The 17,056-nt window shown below is 45.1% G+C and overlaps 1 protein-coding gene and 1 non-coding gene across 8 annotated transcripts in view; one reads left to right on the forward strand and one right to left on the reverse strand.

Annotated features, from left to right (window-relative positions):
- Positions 1 to 9,964: 9,964 nt before the first annotated feature.
- Positions 9,965 to 10,037, forward strand: TRNAM-CAU. Its single transcript has one exon. It is a non-coding gene; the product is annotated as a tRNA-Met (tRNA).
- A 3,699-nt stretch (positions 10,038 to 13,736) lies between these two features.
- Positions 13,737 to 17,056, reverse strand: part of TBC1D31 (TBC1 domain family, member 31) — a 41,984-nt gene continuing 38,664 nt past the window's right edge. For 3 of the 7 annotated variants that reach the window (XM_005857318.2, XM_005857322.2, XM_014543969.1), the window contains 2 exons: positions 16,289 to 16,387; positions 13,737 to 14,073 (listed from right to left, as the gene is read on the reverse strand). In XM_005857318.2, coding sequence (XP_005857380.1) covers positions 13,940 to 14,073; positions 16,289 to 16,387 — 233 coding nt within the window. In that variant the 3' untranslated portion in view covers positions 13,737 to 13,939. Of the gene's footprint in view, positions 14,074 to 15,624; positions 16,181 to 16,288; positions 16,388 to 17,056 lie in introns of those variants that run through there. The other 4 variants (XM_005857319.2, XM_014543964.1, XM_005857321.2 and 1 more) reach the window with 3 other exon arrangements.

Below are 17,056 nucleotides of genomic sequence, written 5' to 3' on the forward strand. Positions count from 1 at the left end.
GCACCCACACCCTAGGAATGTGCTTTAGAGGAAAACAACAAAAAAAATGCAAATAAAAAAAGACACCCACTGGAATTACCAAATCCATTCATCCAAGACAGAAAAGAAGGTCGGAGGGTAAATGGCACAGAGAGAAAAACAAAGTATCAAATCAGTTCAGGCATTGGGCTAGCAAATGCTAGGGAAGAGCCACAGAGAAGCCTGTGGCCCTGTCAGGCTCGTCTGTGGCGGTCACCATCCACAGACTGGTGTCAGAAGATTCTGCCCTCTGTGCACCTGAGACCAAAACCCCAATTCCTCAGAGAGAAGGGCACATGCAGAGGGCCCTTGGCAGAATGGGCCTTGCCTCTGGTGGGGAGAAGAGGAGAAGGGCCCAGAGCTTGCATAGCATCCTCTCTGGAGGACAGGTGGCTCAGTGGCCTGCAGCAGCCTTTAGGTAACCGGAGAGGGAGGCAGTGAATGGAACTCCCCTGTGAAGATCGAGCTCAGGGCAGACTGCAGGCAGACGGTCTTATGGAAGAATCTGTTGCTTAAGAAGACCACCAAGAAGAGGTGCAACTGGCTTTTTGCCCATCGTTAAGCTGGTCCAGAATGAAGGAAAAAGGATAGAGAAGAAAGAGCCAGCCACGGATAATGTACGAGGATTGCACTGCTGTAAGGAAAGCCAAAGCAAGCCACATCTGAGTGACTAGTAAGGCCAATACTTTTCATTGTTTGATAATTCCCAAAGTAAAGCTGGGCTGGGAGCGCAGGGAGAGGTCAGGGGTGAAAAGAAAAGTCCCGGCCCCTGGCCACTGTGAATGTGGCAGATTGGGTTATTCTCAATTCTTCATTCCCTCCCTTGCCCTGGCTTTGCAGCCTCTCCCGCTGTGGGCCAAGTGTGTTTCCCTGCCCCATGGTTGTTGAACTTGGCCAGATGACTTGGTTTGGCCAGTGGAATTTAGATGGAGGTAACAGAGTAGAAGCCTTAAATGTGCTTTCTTGGCATCGCTTGGTCTCTTGGGCTGTTGTGACCTTCAGTGAGAAGAATATACCCTGGGAAATGGCTGGTCACAGGAAAATGTGAAGACATGACGAGTCGAGCTGAACCCAACCTCAGCTTAGAGCTAGCTCAGAGACCCACATACCCCTGAGCAATTATGCTTACCTTGAAAACATTCTCCTGAGTGAAGTAAGCCAGATACAAAACGACAAATATTGCATGCTTCCATTTACATGAAGTATCTAGAATAAGCAAATTCATAGACAGTCTATTAGAGGCCACCAGGGGCTTGTGAGGTTATTACATGGGTACAGAGTTTGTGCTTGGGGGTTAAAAGGTTTGGAAATAGATAATTATAATAGTTTCACAGCATAACAAATGTACTTAATACCACTGAATAAGGCACTTAAAATGGTAAATTTTGTATTATATATATTTTACCACAATTTAAAAAATAATAACATAATATACCAAAAGACATTGAATTTATACTTTAAATGGATAAATTGTATGGTATGTGAATTATATATCTCAATAGCTATTAAAAACATGCTTGTTGTTTAAGTCATTAAGTTTGGGGTGATTTGTTAAGTAGCACTAGTGTGGCAATAGCTGACTGATACTGTGTGTGTGTGTGTGTGTGTGAATGTGTGCATTTTATAACAAGCACATATTATTTGTGTAATACAAAATATGCAAACAGAATTTATTGGCTCCTCTTTCCTGTCTTCCTGCCCAATGGTGGCACCAGGATGATTCTGGACATTCCTCATCCTAATTTGGAGTGACTTGGCTTCTCTCTTCATCCTTGGCCGTCAACCAGATCCAAGTCCTGGCTGTTCCCGCAGACTGTGTCTCCACTTGGCTCCCTCCTCTTGGTCTCTGCAGCCATTGCCCTGGGTCTGGATTGTTTCATGGGTTTCCCAGGGGGGTCTCACTGCCTGGGTCCATCCTGAGCCAGGGGAGAGGACTAATTTGCAACATGTTTCCATTAAGTTACCCTGCACAGCAAGCCCTGAGTTTACACACACACACACACACACTTTCCACACTGTAAAATGGGCTCACAACAGCCTTTACTGCCTGTCACATCACAGCTGAGCCCCATCAAATGTCACCTGGACATGTACCCCAGGGGTACAGATTGATCAGCTGTACAAACAGCAGCTGTAGGCAGATGGGGCTGCTGCTCCTTTCCCATCTGCTGGTCCTCCACCTTCAGGATCTCACTGCTTGGGTGTGAAAACGCCCAGCACTACACATAAGGGGAATGTTCCATTCAAAACACTGGGTTAGAAGTTGAGAAAGTGAAGGACTTTATGGTTAATTATTGTGGCTTCCAATTTAAAAGTGAAAGAGGACCTAATGAATCTGATAGATGAGAAGTGAGCTTTTTAGGCTATAACTTGGAATTAAGAAATTGAGTTTTGCCCTAACTGGTTTAGCTCAGTGGATAGAGCGTCGGCCTGCAGACTGAAAGGTCTCAAGTTCGATTCCAGTCAAGGGCATGTACCTTGGTTGCGGGCACATCCCCAGTAGGAGGTGTGCAGGAGGTAGTTGATGGATGTTTCTCTCTCATCGATGTTTCTAACTCTCTATCTCTCTCCCTTCCTCTCTGTAAAAAATCAATAAAATATTTTTAAAAAAAGAAATTGAGTTTTAACTGGTGGGAACGCAGACTGGTGCAGCCACTGTGGAAAACAGTACGGTGTTTCCTCAAAAAATTAAAAATGGAACTCCCATTTGACCCAGTAATAATCCCACTTGGACGATATCCCAAGAAATCAGAAACACCAATCAGAAAGGATATATGCACTTTTATGTTCATAGCAGCACAATTTATAATAGCTAAGATTTGGAAACAGCCTAAGTGCCCAGCAGATCAGTGGATTAAAAAACTCTGGTTGATCTACATAATGGAATACTATGCTGCTATAAAAAAGGAACTCTTACTATTTGCAGCAGAATGAATGGACCTGGAGAGCATTATGCTAAATGAAATAAGCCAGACAGAGAAAGATAAATATCACATGCTCTCACTCACCTGTGGTATATAATGAACAACATAAACTGATGAACAAAAATAGAGCTAGAAAAAAAATATTTTAGGATATACTAGAAGTAATTTTGTTATTTGCAGATTTTTAATATTTCCTACAACCTTTGTAATCTTAGACTATGTTAGTATAGTTTGGTAGTATTATTATATTTCAAATTTTTCTTGAAATATTAATGTTTATTACATGTAACATTATTATATTTAAAATATTTTTCTTGAAAAATTACATGCAATGTGTTAAAACTGATACAATATTATTGTTTTCTTATGTTTTATATTTTTTGCATAATTTATTCTGAAACTAGTATTTGAGTATTCTTGAACTGAAACTAGTATTTGAATATTCTTTAAAAAAAAGAAATTGAGTTTTAGTGCTGAAACAAACTTTATTCCATCTTTTCTACTTCCTCATGTGAACAAAGTTTCTCAATATTTACATCTGTTAGTATGAAAAACACGAAAAGAATTAATGTTGAACCCCATCTCATTCTATCAAAAAGTAACAGGCAGCCATGGATACATGAACTAAGTGGAATTAAAGAGACACACCTGCCCAGCCAGCATGGCTCAGTGTTTAAGCATCGACCAGAGGTCACTGGTTTGATTCCCAGTCAGGGTGAGGGTGCATGCCCAGGTTGTGGGCTCAGTCCCCAGTAGGCAGCTGATCTTTCCTGTTTTCTCTCTCATCATTGATGTTTCTAGTTCTCTCCCTCTCCCTTCCTCTCTGAAATCAATAAAAATATATATTTTAAAATAATAAAAAAGTAAAGACATATCTCATGAATATTTGTTTTTGATTAAATTTTACATTTTTACATTTAATAATTATTCTTCAAATCTATACATAGTTTTATGATTTTTAATTAATTGTGTAGTAATACAAATAATTATATGCCAACTTAGAAAAAAAAGACACTTAGAGACTTATGTTCACAGAAAACAAGTTTATTTCAATTTAAGTATATAATTTTGTTTGTGAGAGGTATGTTAGGGTAATCAGTAATCATTCAATCAAACATAAAATATGTATTATGTGAGGATAAAATTCTGTGTGTGTGCAGGGGGCGGGGGGGAGGAGTAGACCAGAAATATGAGCTTATGGGGAATAAATGTAAATTCAACAAGTGTTGAAGAGGAGCTAATTCATGTATATTTAAAATAAGTGATGGGCCAAAACCGGTTTGGCTCAGTGGATAGAGCGTCGGCCTGCGGACTGAAAGGTCCCAAGTTCGATTCCGGTCAAGGGCATGTACCTGGGTTGCAGGCACATCCCCAGTAGGAGATGTGCAGGAGGCAGCTGATCGATGTTTCTCTCTCATCGATGTTTCTAGCTCTCTATCTCTCTCCCTTCCTCTCTGTAAAAAATCAATAAAATGTATTTAAAAAAAAAAATAAGTGATGGAATACTACGCTGCTGTAAAAAGAAAGGATCTCCTACCATTTGCAATAGCATGGATGGAGCTGGAGAGCATTATGCTAAGCGAAATAAGTCAATCAGAGAAAGATAAATATCACATGATCTCACTCACTTTTGGATTATAATGAACAACATAAACTGATGAACAAAACAGATCCAGAGACAGAGAAGCATTGATCAGATGCTCAAACCTCAGAGGGAAGGCAGGGAAGGGTGGGGGCAAAGGGGAGAGATCAACCAAAGGACTTGTATGCATGCATATAAGCATAACCAATGGACACAGACACCAGGGGAGTGAGGGCATGAGTGGGGAGGGGGGGCAATGGGGAGATAAGGATACATATGTAATACTTTAATCAATAAAGAAAGAAGAAATAATAATAAATAAATTTCAAAAAATAGGTGATGGCTTATATGGAATCCATGGGATATTTAGATTTCATTAGATGCATGTTAAACGTCACTTATGCAGTTTTATTTTTATTTTTAAAAAATCAACATATATGTATTGGAAATTACATCCTTTGTAACTTAGAATTTATGAGAAATTTGAGATATCCACTGAACATCATGCAAGGAAGTGCGAGGGTATTTTTCAAAATTAAGGGGTGCAAAAGTGAGGAAACACTTTTGGGAACGGCTGCTGGGGGTGAGATGCCAGCACAGCTGTCTGACTCAGGATGGAATCCCGCCTTCCCTGCTACCAGCTACTTGAACTTGGGCAGGCCATCCAGGTCTTTGAGCTTGCCTGTCTGTAAATGAAGGGCAGTCTAACACTGACCCCTTCAGGCTGTCCTGAGAGTAAACACGCCGGAGCCGGAGGAAGGAGTGCCTACATCCGCCTGAGGAGGAAGAGGAGGAGACTGTTGACGTGGCTCCGGAACAGCAAGGCCGAGATCCCGCCGCAGAAACGGAGTCTGGCTCCCACCGCCACATCAAATTACCAGTAAATTGCAGCGCAACCATCGTTCAGAACGTCCTGAAGTCAGGCTGAAGCCACATCGAGACTGGTAGGAGGGGGGTAGCCGTGGACCAGCTGGTACCACGACCTTATTTGGCGGAAAAAAATTCTCTTAAAGGGCCCGCGCATGATTTAATTGGATTTATTGGCTTTGAATTCTAGCTCCGGGATAGCAGCTCGAAAGGCACCGAGGACATATGGGGAGGAACTGAATTGTCTGGCATCAGGACCAGAGCTGGGGGAGGGGGCAGCTTTCTGTCAGCAGAGGCCACTGTTCCTTTGATAAGCCCTCCCTCCACAGAGCCAGCAGGGGAGCACCACCCAACTCTCAGACCTACTCAAAGTGTTTCCAGTGGCTTTTCCATACGAAAGACCTGTCTTGGCTCACACTTCAGACTTTCCTAACATCTCTCAAACAAGCAGCACCTGGCCTCAGCGTGCAGCACCTCTTGCTAAGTGGCAACCACCCGTGTTTTGCAGCTTGGCCTCTTCTGAGCACCCCCAAGCCCAGCGCAAGTACCAGCTATCTGCAGATCGCTTTGTAACTCTGGCCAGGTGGCCCTGGGCAGAACACAGGCAGGGTCCGGTCTTGGCCTGCACCTCCCGGAAGGTCCCAGAGCCAGTGCACCCGGTGGATAGCTTCAGACCACATTGAAGCACCAAACAACCTCCTCCACAGGGGACATACTCAAGGGGTGGACCTAGCAGGCACTAGAGCTCTGCTAAAGTAAGTCCTGCTTTGTGTGTGTGTGTGTGCACCTGTGTGTGCACAGTGACTGGGGAGGCTTTGCCACTGAATCCTACGGGACACGTGTTATAGGCCACTCTGCCAAGCCTGGAGATATAGCAGCTCTGTGTCTAGAAACAAACACAGAGTAGGTGCCAAAAGGAGGAGACAAAGAAACATGTCCCAAAGGAAAGAACAGAACAAAACTCCAGAAAAAGAACTAAACAAAATGGAGACAAGCAATCTACCAGATGCAGAGTTCAAAACACTGGTTATAAGGATACTCAGTGAACTTAGGGAAACAGTCGTTGAACTTAGAGAGAACTTCAATAGCATGAGTAAGGACATGGAAACCATAAAAAAGGACATAGAAATCATAAAACAGAACCAGTCCATGGTGGCCCCTGGCCAGCGGGCACCATCCATGGTGGGCACTGAGGCCCAAGGCGGGGTGAATGGCCCTTCCCCAGCCCAGCTCAGAGCCTTCGCCCCCAGTGGGCAGCAGTCAGTCTCCAACAAACTCCTGGCCTGGAGCGGGGTCCTGGAATGGAAGAGGCCCACTTCCTTTGCGGACACCAAGACCAGAGCGATGCAGTCACTGCCTTGCCAGGTCTACGTGAATCCCAGCGAGAACCTGAAAACAGCGCAGTGGCCCCAGAAGCTGATCGTGCATCTCATCCGTGGGCAGCTGCTGATCTCACTGGCCACTTTGCTCCGGAAGTCAAGGAAGGTCCAGTTCCTTGTCACCAACAAAAACCTGGAGTCCGTCAAACTCTTCTACCGTCTCATGGACAAGGGCTACGTGGGCTGCATGCACCTCCCCCAGCAGGCCCCCGGGGAACCGTACCTACTTATGCTCCTGTACTCATCCAAGAAAAAAGCCTTCCTGGGCCTCGTCCCCGAGGACCAGAAGGGCATAGTCAAGGGTATCCGGCGGATCATCAACAACCACAGGCAGGTTAAGCAGCAGAGGCTGGAGCAGCTGGGCGGGATGGGAGCACAGCAGGTCCCCCCAGGGCCCATTCTGGAGGACCGGGCACTCCAGCTCTGCCCCCCACAGCCTGAGCCTCCGGGCACTATGGGGGCCCCTGAGGCCGAAGGGCAGGCCAAGCCCCAAGATGCTGCCCAGGACCCCCCAGGCACTACCGAAGGCCCCCCTGGAGCAGCTCCCAGCCCACCCTCTTCTGGACCTGTCCTTCCAAACCAAGGAAAGCCTTGAACTGTCACGGGGAAGGAGCCTAGGGAGCCATGCGTCCACTACATGTGGATCCTGGAGCACAAAAAGGACATTTAGGGAAACCGAGGGAATCTGAATCAAGATAGACCAGTCAATAACCTCTCAACACTGGTTCACTAATTGTTGCAAAGATACCATACTCACCTAAAATGTTAAGAATAAGGGAAACGGGGGGTGGGGGGGGGGCTTTATAGGGACTCTACTATCTTTGTAATTTCTCTGTAAACCTAAGACTTAGAATAATAAAGTTTATTTTTAAAACGTCTTCAATTCATATGGGCCCACACATATTAATCACTGACCTTATGTTTTTGCGTATTCTTTCAGAGGTTTAGTGAACAAACACCAGCAAATGTGAATATACCTCCCCACTCCCCCCTACAGAAATGGTGACCCCTCCCTCCCTGCTTTCCTCCCTCATTCCAAATCAGGCATAGAGAGTCCCAGTTCTTATTTACAACTGGGAAGACATTCTTGGGAACAGTTCCCTATTGATGGACACTAGGTGTTTCCAATTGTTTTCAGTTCTGATACGACTTCAGGGAATAACCTTGGCCGTGGACGAGTCTGTCTGTTGGACACCTTCGCAGTCATGGGACTGCTGGACCTGGCAGTTTGTAATTGTGGGAGACAGGGCCAGTGGGATTTAACTCACGTCCATCAGCGTTCCTCGGGCCTGGAGATGGAGTGAAACTGCCGTGACACCCCAAGTTTGCAGTCCACAGGGGTCAGGGACCCTGCAAAGATTCCTATGAGTTTGTGTGTGCACATGTGGGTTCCCTCTCTAGCCCCTGCCAGGGCCTCTGCCCTCGCAGCCTGACCCCAAGAATACCTCCCCTTGGGTGGGGGGTGTGGGTGGGAGAGTTTTCTGGAGGATTGGGAGGTCTTGGGGTTCCCTTGGGGACCATGAGGGTGGGAAGTTCCACCCAATCCTCCAGGTCTGGGGTCAGCACAACCTGCCTCCATCCATGAGGCCTCCTAAGGAGACATTAGGATGCCCTAAGGAGCCCACCACCCCTCCTCTAGCTACCCGGGGGCCTCCCCTGCCCTGGGTCTCACAGACCTCCCCTCTAGGGGTCGCTCTCCACCCCCTCCCATTATCTCTCCCCCTACTCCCAGGAATTCCAGTCCTTGCTCCTACCATAATATTTTCTCCACCTCCTTACACTCATCGCCATTCACTTCCCTTAACATCCCACCTTATCTTTCACATTCTGGGTGATTTAAAAAATCCCTCTCCCAGCACTTTATAGTAAAAATTTTAGATACACAGAAACGTTGAAAGGATTGCACCGTGGATATCCGTACCCCCGCCACCTAACTCTGCACTGACATTTTACTACTTGCAGTCTTCCTAATCGCTCCACCTCCGTCCTTAGGTCCCTTGGTCCATTGAACCGTACCGTATGTCCGTCATTTTTAATTATTATTTCTTAGGTAAAACTTACATAGAGCGAAATATGCAAATCTTAAGGATGTCGCAGTCTGGCTGATTTTAGATGGCACGTGTATTTATTTTAACATATAATAGGGGGGAAACCCCACACGTTTCCCGTTAATGATAGTGATCCCAAGCTTCCTTGAACAAGGAATGTATTTAAATGAGCTGTGCTAATGGACGGCATGGATGGAACTGGAGAGAATTATGCTAAGTGAAATAAGCCAGTCAATGAAGGAAAAATACCACATGATCTCACTCATTCATGGATAATAAAGACCATTATAAACTTTTGAGCAATAATAGATACAGAGGCAGAGCTGCCTCAAACAGATTGTCAAACTGCAGCGGGAAGGCCGGGGAGGGTTGGGGGGCAGGACGGAAGGGTTTAAGAGCCAGAGGATTTCAAGGGCGGGGAAGGAAAAAAAAAAGGACACATATGTAATACCCTTTGTAATACTTTAAGCAATAAAAAAAATAAAAAATAAAATATTTAATATGGACCCCTGGGAAAAAAAAAATAAATGAGCTGTGCTAATGGCGGAGGAGGGGGGCGGGATAATAGAGATGGGGCGGGGCTTCCAACAGGCTGCCGCTGTCGCTTCCGGAGCTGCGGACGCCTCTAAGAGTGGCCTCGGCCTGGGGCGCCGGGAGGGGCTGGGGACTCAGCTGGAGTGGGTTTGCCGTGGGACCGAAATAGTGTGCGTGCGTGTGTTTTACTGTGCAGTTGCGCGCCCCCTTCCAACTCTTTGAAGCGGGGAGTGTCCCTGCGAACGCAGCACCGGGAACACAGTAGGTGCCCAATAAGTGTTTCCCGCGATCACACCGGTGCAGACGCTTTGCAAACACTATACAAAAATCAGTTTACTATTGCTGGGAGAAGCGCAGTCTTCCGTGTCGCCCTTCCCAGCGCAGCGCCGTCTAGCAAGCTGAAGTGTTTGTTTGCAAACAGACCCGCAGGAGGAGGAAGACCGGAGCCCGGATGGGCGCTTGGGCCAGGACGTCCTCCCTTTCGAACTCTGGGGGCGGAGAACTCTGTGTCCCGCGGTCCGCTGTAGACTAACAAGATCAGAGTTCTGTGAGCATGCGCACAGGGCCGCCGGGCCAGGCTCATTACTATACAGCCGAGAGCTCCTTCTAGGTGCCTCGTTAGCGCAGTAGGTAGCGCGTCAGTCTCATAATCTGAAGGTCGTGAGTTCGATCCTCACACGGGGCACAATACTTTTGTTCGCTCTAGGTCCGTCTCTTGCTGGAAAGGGGCATTTTATTTGCTCTCCTGTGGACTGGGAGACACCGGGCGTCCTCACTTTTCCACTTTGGGGTCACCCTTCTGTCGGCTGACGCTCGGTTCAGCCTGTCCTCTCCGAAGTGCCCGTGCCGGGGAGGTTTCACTGTCTAAAATCTCCCGACTGCCCTGCTGCTCTGCAGGCTCCCGGCTTCTGGGCCGGGGTCGGAGGACCAGTGCGAAGGCTAGAGCAGGCGATAAGGGGGGACAGGGACATCTGCGCAAAACTAGCCCGCGCTGGATAGGCCGGGACCCAGCTGAGCCTCCGTGGAAGAGCCCCATCCTCACCACCTCCTTGCTACGGCTGGGGTGGCCCAGGAGGGAGCACCCCTGCCGTCCCACGCTGTACCATTGGCCGTCGCGGGGGACATGCAAAGCCCGGGTTTGCGAGTTCATTTGTCATAAATCCACTCCTACATTCCACCCCCTAAGCCTTTGGGTACCTTCATTCACATCATGCCAGGGAAATTCTGGCATGTCAGTCTGATTAAATGGAAGCCAACCTGAGTCCACATTTCTGTCAGTTAACTGTTGGAGCTCCTCCCAATGAGTGTGCCAGTTACCATCTTGCTGCCTTTCAGCTCCGATGCACTCTTCAGTACCTGCACCCCAATAACGGACTAGGCTCTTCAAGCACTTCTCCTTACAGTGTGCACCGTGTTAAACTGCCAGTAGGGGGTGCTGCAGGACACGTAGGAGCAATGGGCATAGGAGCAATCAGCTCCAAAGTGCTGTTCGGCCTATTCTTGTTCCTGTTTCAGGGTTCCTCAGTGGTGCGAGTGTGTAGGGACACCTAGTGGTGCTCTGCCCTAGCTGTGTGCCTAGAGCGCACAATCTCTGTGACTTCAGTTCCAGCCCAATAACTCTTTACTGCAGTCCTCCCAACCTGGCATGGCATGTTCCAGGTCTAGTGCCGGCAGCAGCGCCCTGACACGCTCTGGGCACTCTGTGCCTTCCAGTATTGGTTTGCCAGTGCCCTGGAGGGTGGTTTCCTGTGGCTCTCCTGACTTGGCTAGTGCTGGCCAGCGTGCACACCACCCCGACACTCAGGGTCCTGATGCCCTGACCCTGTGTGCTTTAACACTACAGCCTTGGATTGCCTGCACCCCAGATACTTACCTCCTGAGGCATGGAGACTGTGGGCCAGCTCTGGCATGGGCAACCCCACAACCCCTCGCTATCCAGTGGTCTGCAGCCCCTTCTCCAACTAGGTCTGAACCTGAGCCTGGGGGAAGGCAGGGGCCTTCCTTCCAAGTTTGTCTTTTCTGTACTCTCCCTCAGTCCTGCACACCCTTTAGAATCCTCATTACATCTTTAGTTATTCCCCTATCATAGTTCAATAACTCTTGATATTAAACTTTCCCTGCTCAAATTATCATGTGGTTTGTCTCCTGATCGGATCCGGACCGATACAAGATTAAAAACTACATCCAGAATCTGAGATAAGTGCACCCATACCAATAAATTAAGCCTCCAGCAGTCCTTATAAGTCATCATTCCCACTGCAACAGTTAACATGGATGGAATCATTGTGAAAAGGCCTGTGGCAAATGCTCAAATCTTGCTCAACACCAGAGAATTCATACCAGGGAAAAACCATGTATGAATGTAATGTGAAAAGGCCTTTCATCAATTTAATAACTTACTCAACACCATTGAGTTCATACAGGAGAGAAACTCTTTTAAATGTAGTCAATGTGGACAGGGATTTAGCTAAAGCCCCAAATTTATCCAACACTGTACAATTCACCCCAGAGAGAAACCTTATGACTGTAGTAAATATGGAAAGGCCTTTAGGAACCTCTCTGCTTTAACAAACTCAAAGGAGTACTTGAGAGAAGCTTTTAGAATGTAGCCAGCATGGGAATTTTTGCCAAGCTCAGCCTTTAGTATTCAGCATCCAGAAATTTATATTGTAAAGAAGTTGGGGTAAGGTTGAGGATATAAAGTCAAGAAGCAGGGAGAGATCACCAGAAATGTATTTCATGAAAGGTGATAACCTTTGAAATGCCAACCAATCACATAGGACCAAAGAGAGCCAGCCAAGTACCTGCTAAGGCAGGGACTTTATCAAGAATATTACTGGGAAAACTGTAGGCTCGGAGAAAATGGAGGTCAAAGGAATTTCTTCATTTGGTTGAGACTATGCATAACTCACTTTCACTGGATGAACAGAAACTTTAAAAATATGAAATATTGCCCAGTCAGCGTGGTTGAGCATTAACCTATGAATTTGGAAGTTAAGGTTTGATTCCAGGTCAGGGCACATGCTTGGGTTGCTGGCTTGATACCCAGTAGAGGGCGTGATGATTCTGTCTCATCGTTCCTATTTCTCTCTCTTCCTCTCTGAAATCTCTCTCTTCCTCTCTGAAATAATATATATTTTAAAAATGAAGTATTATAATGCTATAGAAAGAAGTATGTGCGCAGTTGCAAAACCAATTAAGGTATAAATTCTAGTAAAAGAGGACCTGAAGTAGAGGTCAGAAACCAGCAATATACAGCTGATTCTGGCTGGCATAATCACAATATTTCATTTTTCAATTACAGTTGACATTCAATACTATATTAGTTTTAGGTATATAGACATTTATATGCCTTACAAAGTGATCCCTCCAATAAGTCTAGTACCCACCTGGCACCATATTACAATACTAGAGGCCCGATGCACATCACTATATGTCAAGCACTGCCCAGAAACTTTATGTACATTATCTTATCTAGTCCTCACATCAAGTCCATGAGCGACTTCCCCCTCCTTTTGGAAATGGGTGAAGAGAAGTAATTCGCCCCAGAGGATGAAACAGCCTGGTGTGGAGTTGAGCAGGGAGAGGGGGAGAGGATTTCTGCAGCCAGGAGAGCAGAGACGCTAATGTTATAACTGCGGTGTTGGGAGCACAGCAGGATCACTGCAGAGAGGAGATCCTGCTGCTGGGGGCTAGAGGGGGACAATCTTGGCCACACCACACAGCCGATGCTCTAGTCTCTCTCAGTCCTGGCTGTACAGGTGTAGAGATGGTTCCCGCTCTTTCTCTCAGTTTAGCTTTAAAATCAACCCTCATCAACTAAAGTCATGGAGGTTTATGCTGGTTCTTACAACCTGAAAGAGCCTAACACAAGTTTGAATATCTGTGGAGAGCGGCTACAGTGTTTGGACTGGTTCAATCTGCATTGCTCCAGAGAACAGGCCTTAATGAGAGACAGGTTTTCAATAGTTCGAGCCTGGGACTAATGAGAGGGCACCATCCTCTCGTGGCAAAGCCACGTGCAAGTCCCAGCACAATGATAGCCAAAGGCTGTAGTTGTAAGCTTGACCTTATGGTCCCAACCTGTGGTCCCACGTGGCTGAGTGATACAGGCTGCGGGAGGTGCAGCAAGTAAACAAAGCTTGATCAGGTGCATGTAATTGAGTAGATTCGAAACACGCGAGAAGGTTGGAACCATGTCCCTACTTTGCCTCGTGGAATCTGGCTATAAAATAAAGACTCGGCTTACAGGCCTCTGCACTGTCTCTCCATCAGAGAGGGCAGCGTCCCACCCAGCGCCCAGCTTTCTTCTCTCTTCTGTCTTTTCTCAATCCTTCACCGTCCCCTCTCAGGCTCACCGAACCTGGCTGTGCTGGTGCGGCACAAATATCTTCAAAAATTTTTATTGTGAGAAGTACCAGAAGCCATTTACAAGCCAAAAAGCATAAGAATTAAATAGAACACATAATTTTTCTACACACAGTTTTCTATACAAAAGGTTGATCTTTACAGGAATTTAAATAATCTAAAAATCAGTATCACTGATTGCAAAATAGGTATTTCTTTGACTCTTTCAAGGTGACCAGCCTATGTGGCCAAAAGATGAAGTGTTTGACATCTGCTACGAGCCTGCGCGGTGAGTCTCTGGCGAAGGTTTCTCACTCTCTCCAGAAGGTCCCGTTCCATGGTGTCCCACTGTATTTTTCTTTGGTTTAAAGAAACTTGAAGACAAAATTTACAATTAACAATAGTTTAATCTTCTGATGTTAGCAATGACACAGCATTTATTTTAAAGGTAAACATGTTGTAAAAATCAGTAATGAAATAAATATAATAAAAACCAAATTTCTTAATAAAAGCTTGACATATTACCTTGCCCTATGTGGTTCCATTTACAAGCTACATATATATTTGTTGAACTGAATGAATGCTATTGGACAATTTATCCAATTTTGGTTATTAAGCATTTTTTCCAATTTGAAGGTACAATCTTTTAAATTAGGAACAAAGTCTGTCCAAAGAAAATTTGATTTCTTTGTAACAACCGTAACTTTCCTCACTAGGATGCTTAATGTAATGAGAAAAGGCATTCCAAGTTGCCCAAATTAATATTGTATACACCATGAGCACTTTCCAATGATGAAATAAAAATGAATAAATAAAATGCTTTTAATAGTGGCTAACACAGGGAGAGGCCAGAATCAAGATTAAAATATTAGAGTCCAAGTGTCAATCATGCTGAGTTAGAGGGGCTAGTAATACTGGAATTTGGAAAAAAATGCCTCTGAAACTCAGTTACATATTCAAACAGCTTCAATTTCTGAAACTATTTTTTTCTTCCAAGCAATAAAACTTTTATGCTTCATTTTGCTGCCAAGTAACCAAACTTTATCAAATGTCCCCAAGCCAATTTTAGAATTTAGAATGATCTCGTTAAGTCCTGATGTGTCAGAAGAGACAAGAGCTGAGAATCTCTTATTTTTGTTTGACTTACATGACTTTTGGTTTAATTCCTGTTCTAACACAGAACTTATAGGTGATATAAGAGTATGAGTTAGCAAAAATATTTTACACGATGCTGGATTCTCATGACTTATTATTGGGTGTATTTCTTATAAAGCTGGTTTTAGTGGACAATATATAAAAATTTGTTCTTCTAAAACAGGGGTGGGAGATGTCTGGTTCACGGGCCGTATAAGGCCCTTGAAATCATTTGGTCTGATCCTGCCAAGGCATTAGGGGTGAGTTTATTAAATGTTTGACCAAATATAGCAGGCTAATATTTAAGTTGATAATTTTGCATGGCCATCGAATGATGTTATAAATATCCAAATGGCCCCGGGCAGAAAAAAGGTTCCCCACCCCTGTTCTAAAAGAACTCAAAAGACCCTATAAAATTCTGCTTCATCTATATGATAGTTTTATTGAAAAAGTCAGTTTAAATAAAGTCTAACAGTTTCCTGTCCCCTCCCTCCCCTCCTTTTAAAAACGCATAGACACAGAGAACAGACTGACAGCTGAGGTGGGGTGGAGGTGCTGGGTGAAACAGGTGAAGTGATTAAGCAAAAAAACCAAACAAACAGACACAGACAATAGCCTGGTGATTACCAGAAGGAAGGTGGGGTGAAGGGAGGTAGAAGGGGGTATAGGGGGAATAAATGCTGACCAGACTATGGAATGTTGAACACACAATATACAGATGATGTATTACAGAATTGTACACTTGAAATCCATTTAATAAAAAATGTAACCCAACAAATTCATTACAAATGTATATTAAAAAACCAACCAAACAAACAAAAACAAAATCCAAATCAAGTACTTTACTGTGGAAATTTTTAGTTCCTTTATATGGGCTAGTGCTGTGACTATATTTCCCTAAGATGTTTCCATTCGACTCCTTCCAAAAATGAACAAAACCTCCAGTGAATCAAGTCAGGGATCAAACGTCACCTGCTCAGCATGAAGCCGCTAGCCTCCGGCCATCTGACTTTAATAAGTGCTGGCCTGGCTGCAGTACCCACAGCAAACAGGTTTTCAATGGTTGTTGGGAGCCCAGCCCAGAACAGAGGCAAGAAAATTCAAATGCTTTGAAAACGAATTCTGAGGTTTTCTCTTCACAAGGATGTAAAACAGTCAGGAATATCATTAATTTAGTTAGGGACAGACTTCTATTGTTCCGGGTGCTGCTGGTGCTAAAGAAGTGGAGAAGCGTTAATGATGTTGGCCGACTGCCTTCACTTGGGTTTTGGTCTGATCCCATTGTTTCCCCAGATGGAGATTTGAGAATCTTGCTGCCTCCATTTTAGGATTTCCATCCCCAATGCCCTGGGAAAATGGCATCAACATGCCATAAATGTAATTTAAGTCACAATCTTGCTTAAATACTACTACATTTAACATAATGGAAGAAATCTTTCTTGTTTATCAACTTACTCCGTGTTGAGGAATCCATTTCAGAAATGTCATTTAACAGTGAGGTTCTAGGCAAACGGCTTGAGGCAACCCGTTCATTTTGGCATCTGGGCACTACTGCTACAAAAGTGAGGAGACAAGAGGGTGCTTGGGAGTGAGTAGAAAGCCTTCATTAATTCCAAGTGGTCCCTAGTTCACCAAAATTGTCGAGGAGAAAAGCCCCTTACTTTTCTGTTCTGAGAAGAATGCTGGGAAGAAGGTGAGACCATTCAAAAGGCCAGGAAGTGCAGTTAGAATTAAGAGCTGAGCAGTTGTGGTAAAGTACTCTGAAACACCTTTAACCCAAACAAAACGCCTACAAACAACTCAAAATATGGCTGTTAAGACAGAGATGCCAAACATTTATTGGAAGGGATTATGAAATATAATTAGCAAGCTTTCCCCGAGAACTGTGAGCTATCACTGCTGGCTTCAATCAGGCAGGGCCTAATCACAAAATACACAGGAATCAGAACCACCAATAGGCAAGTTTTACCCGAAACCTTCTTAGGTAGTAAGCAGAGCAGTGCCCACCCTAACTGGTACCCCTCCCCATTTTTAATCAGTCACTCCCTTCATTTCAAAAGTTACACTCACTCTCCAGCTGTGTTCTTACAGTTCCCTACCTCCTACAGCTGTACAGCCAACAAGACACCCAAGTCTTTTGGTTTTTCATTCTAACGTCACTATGACTGCCCCTTCTTTTCTGCTCCCATCCCTAGGGTTGCCTCCGTGAGTCAAGCCCAGAAT

Source organism: Myotis brandtii, unplaced genomic scaffold (genome assembly GCF_000412655.1).
Source record: "Myotis brandtii unplaced genomic scaffold, ASM41265v1 scaffold1102, whole genome shotgun sequence".
NCBI classification, from domain to species: domain Eukaryota; kingdom Metazoa; phylum Chordata; class Mammalia; order Chiroptera; family Vespertilionidae; genus Myotis; species Myotis brandtii.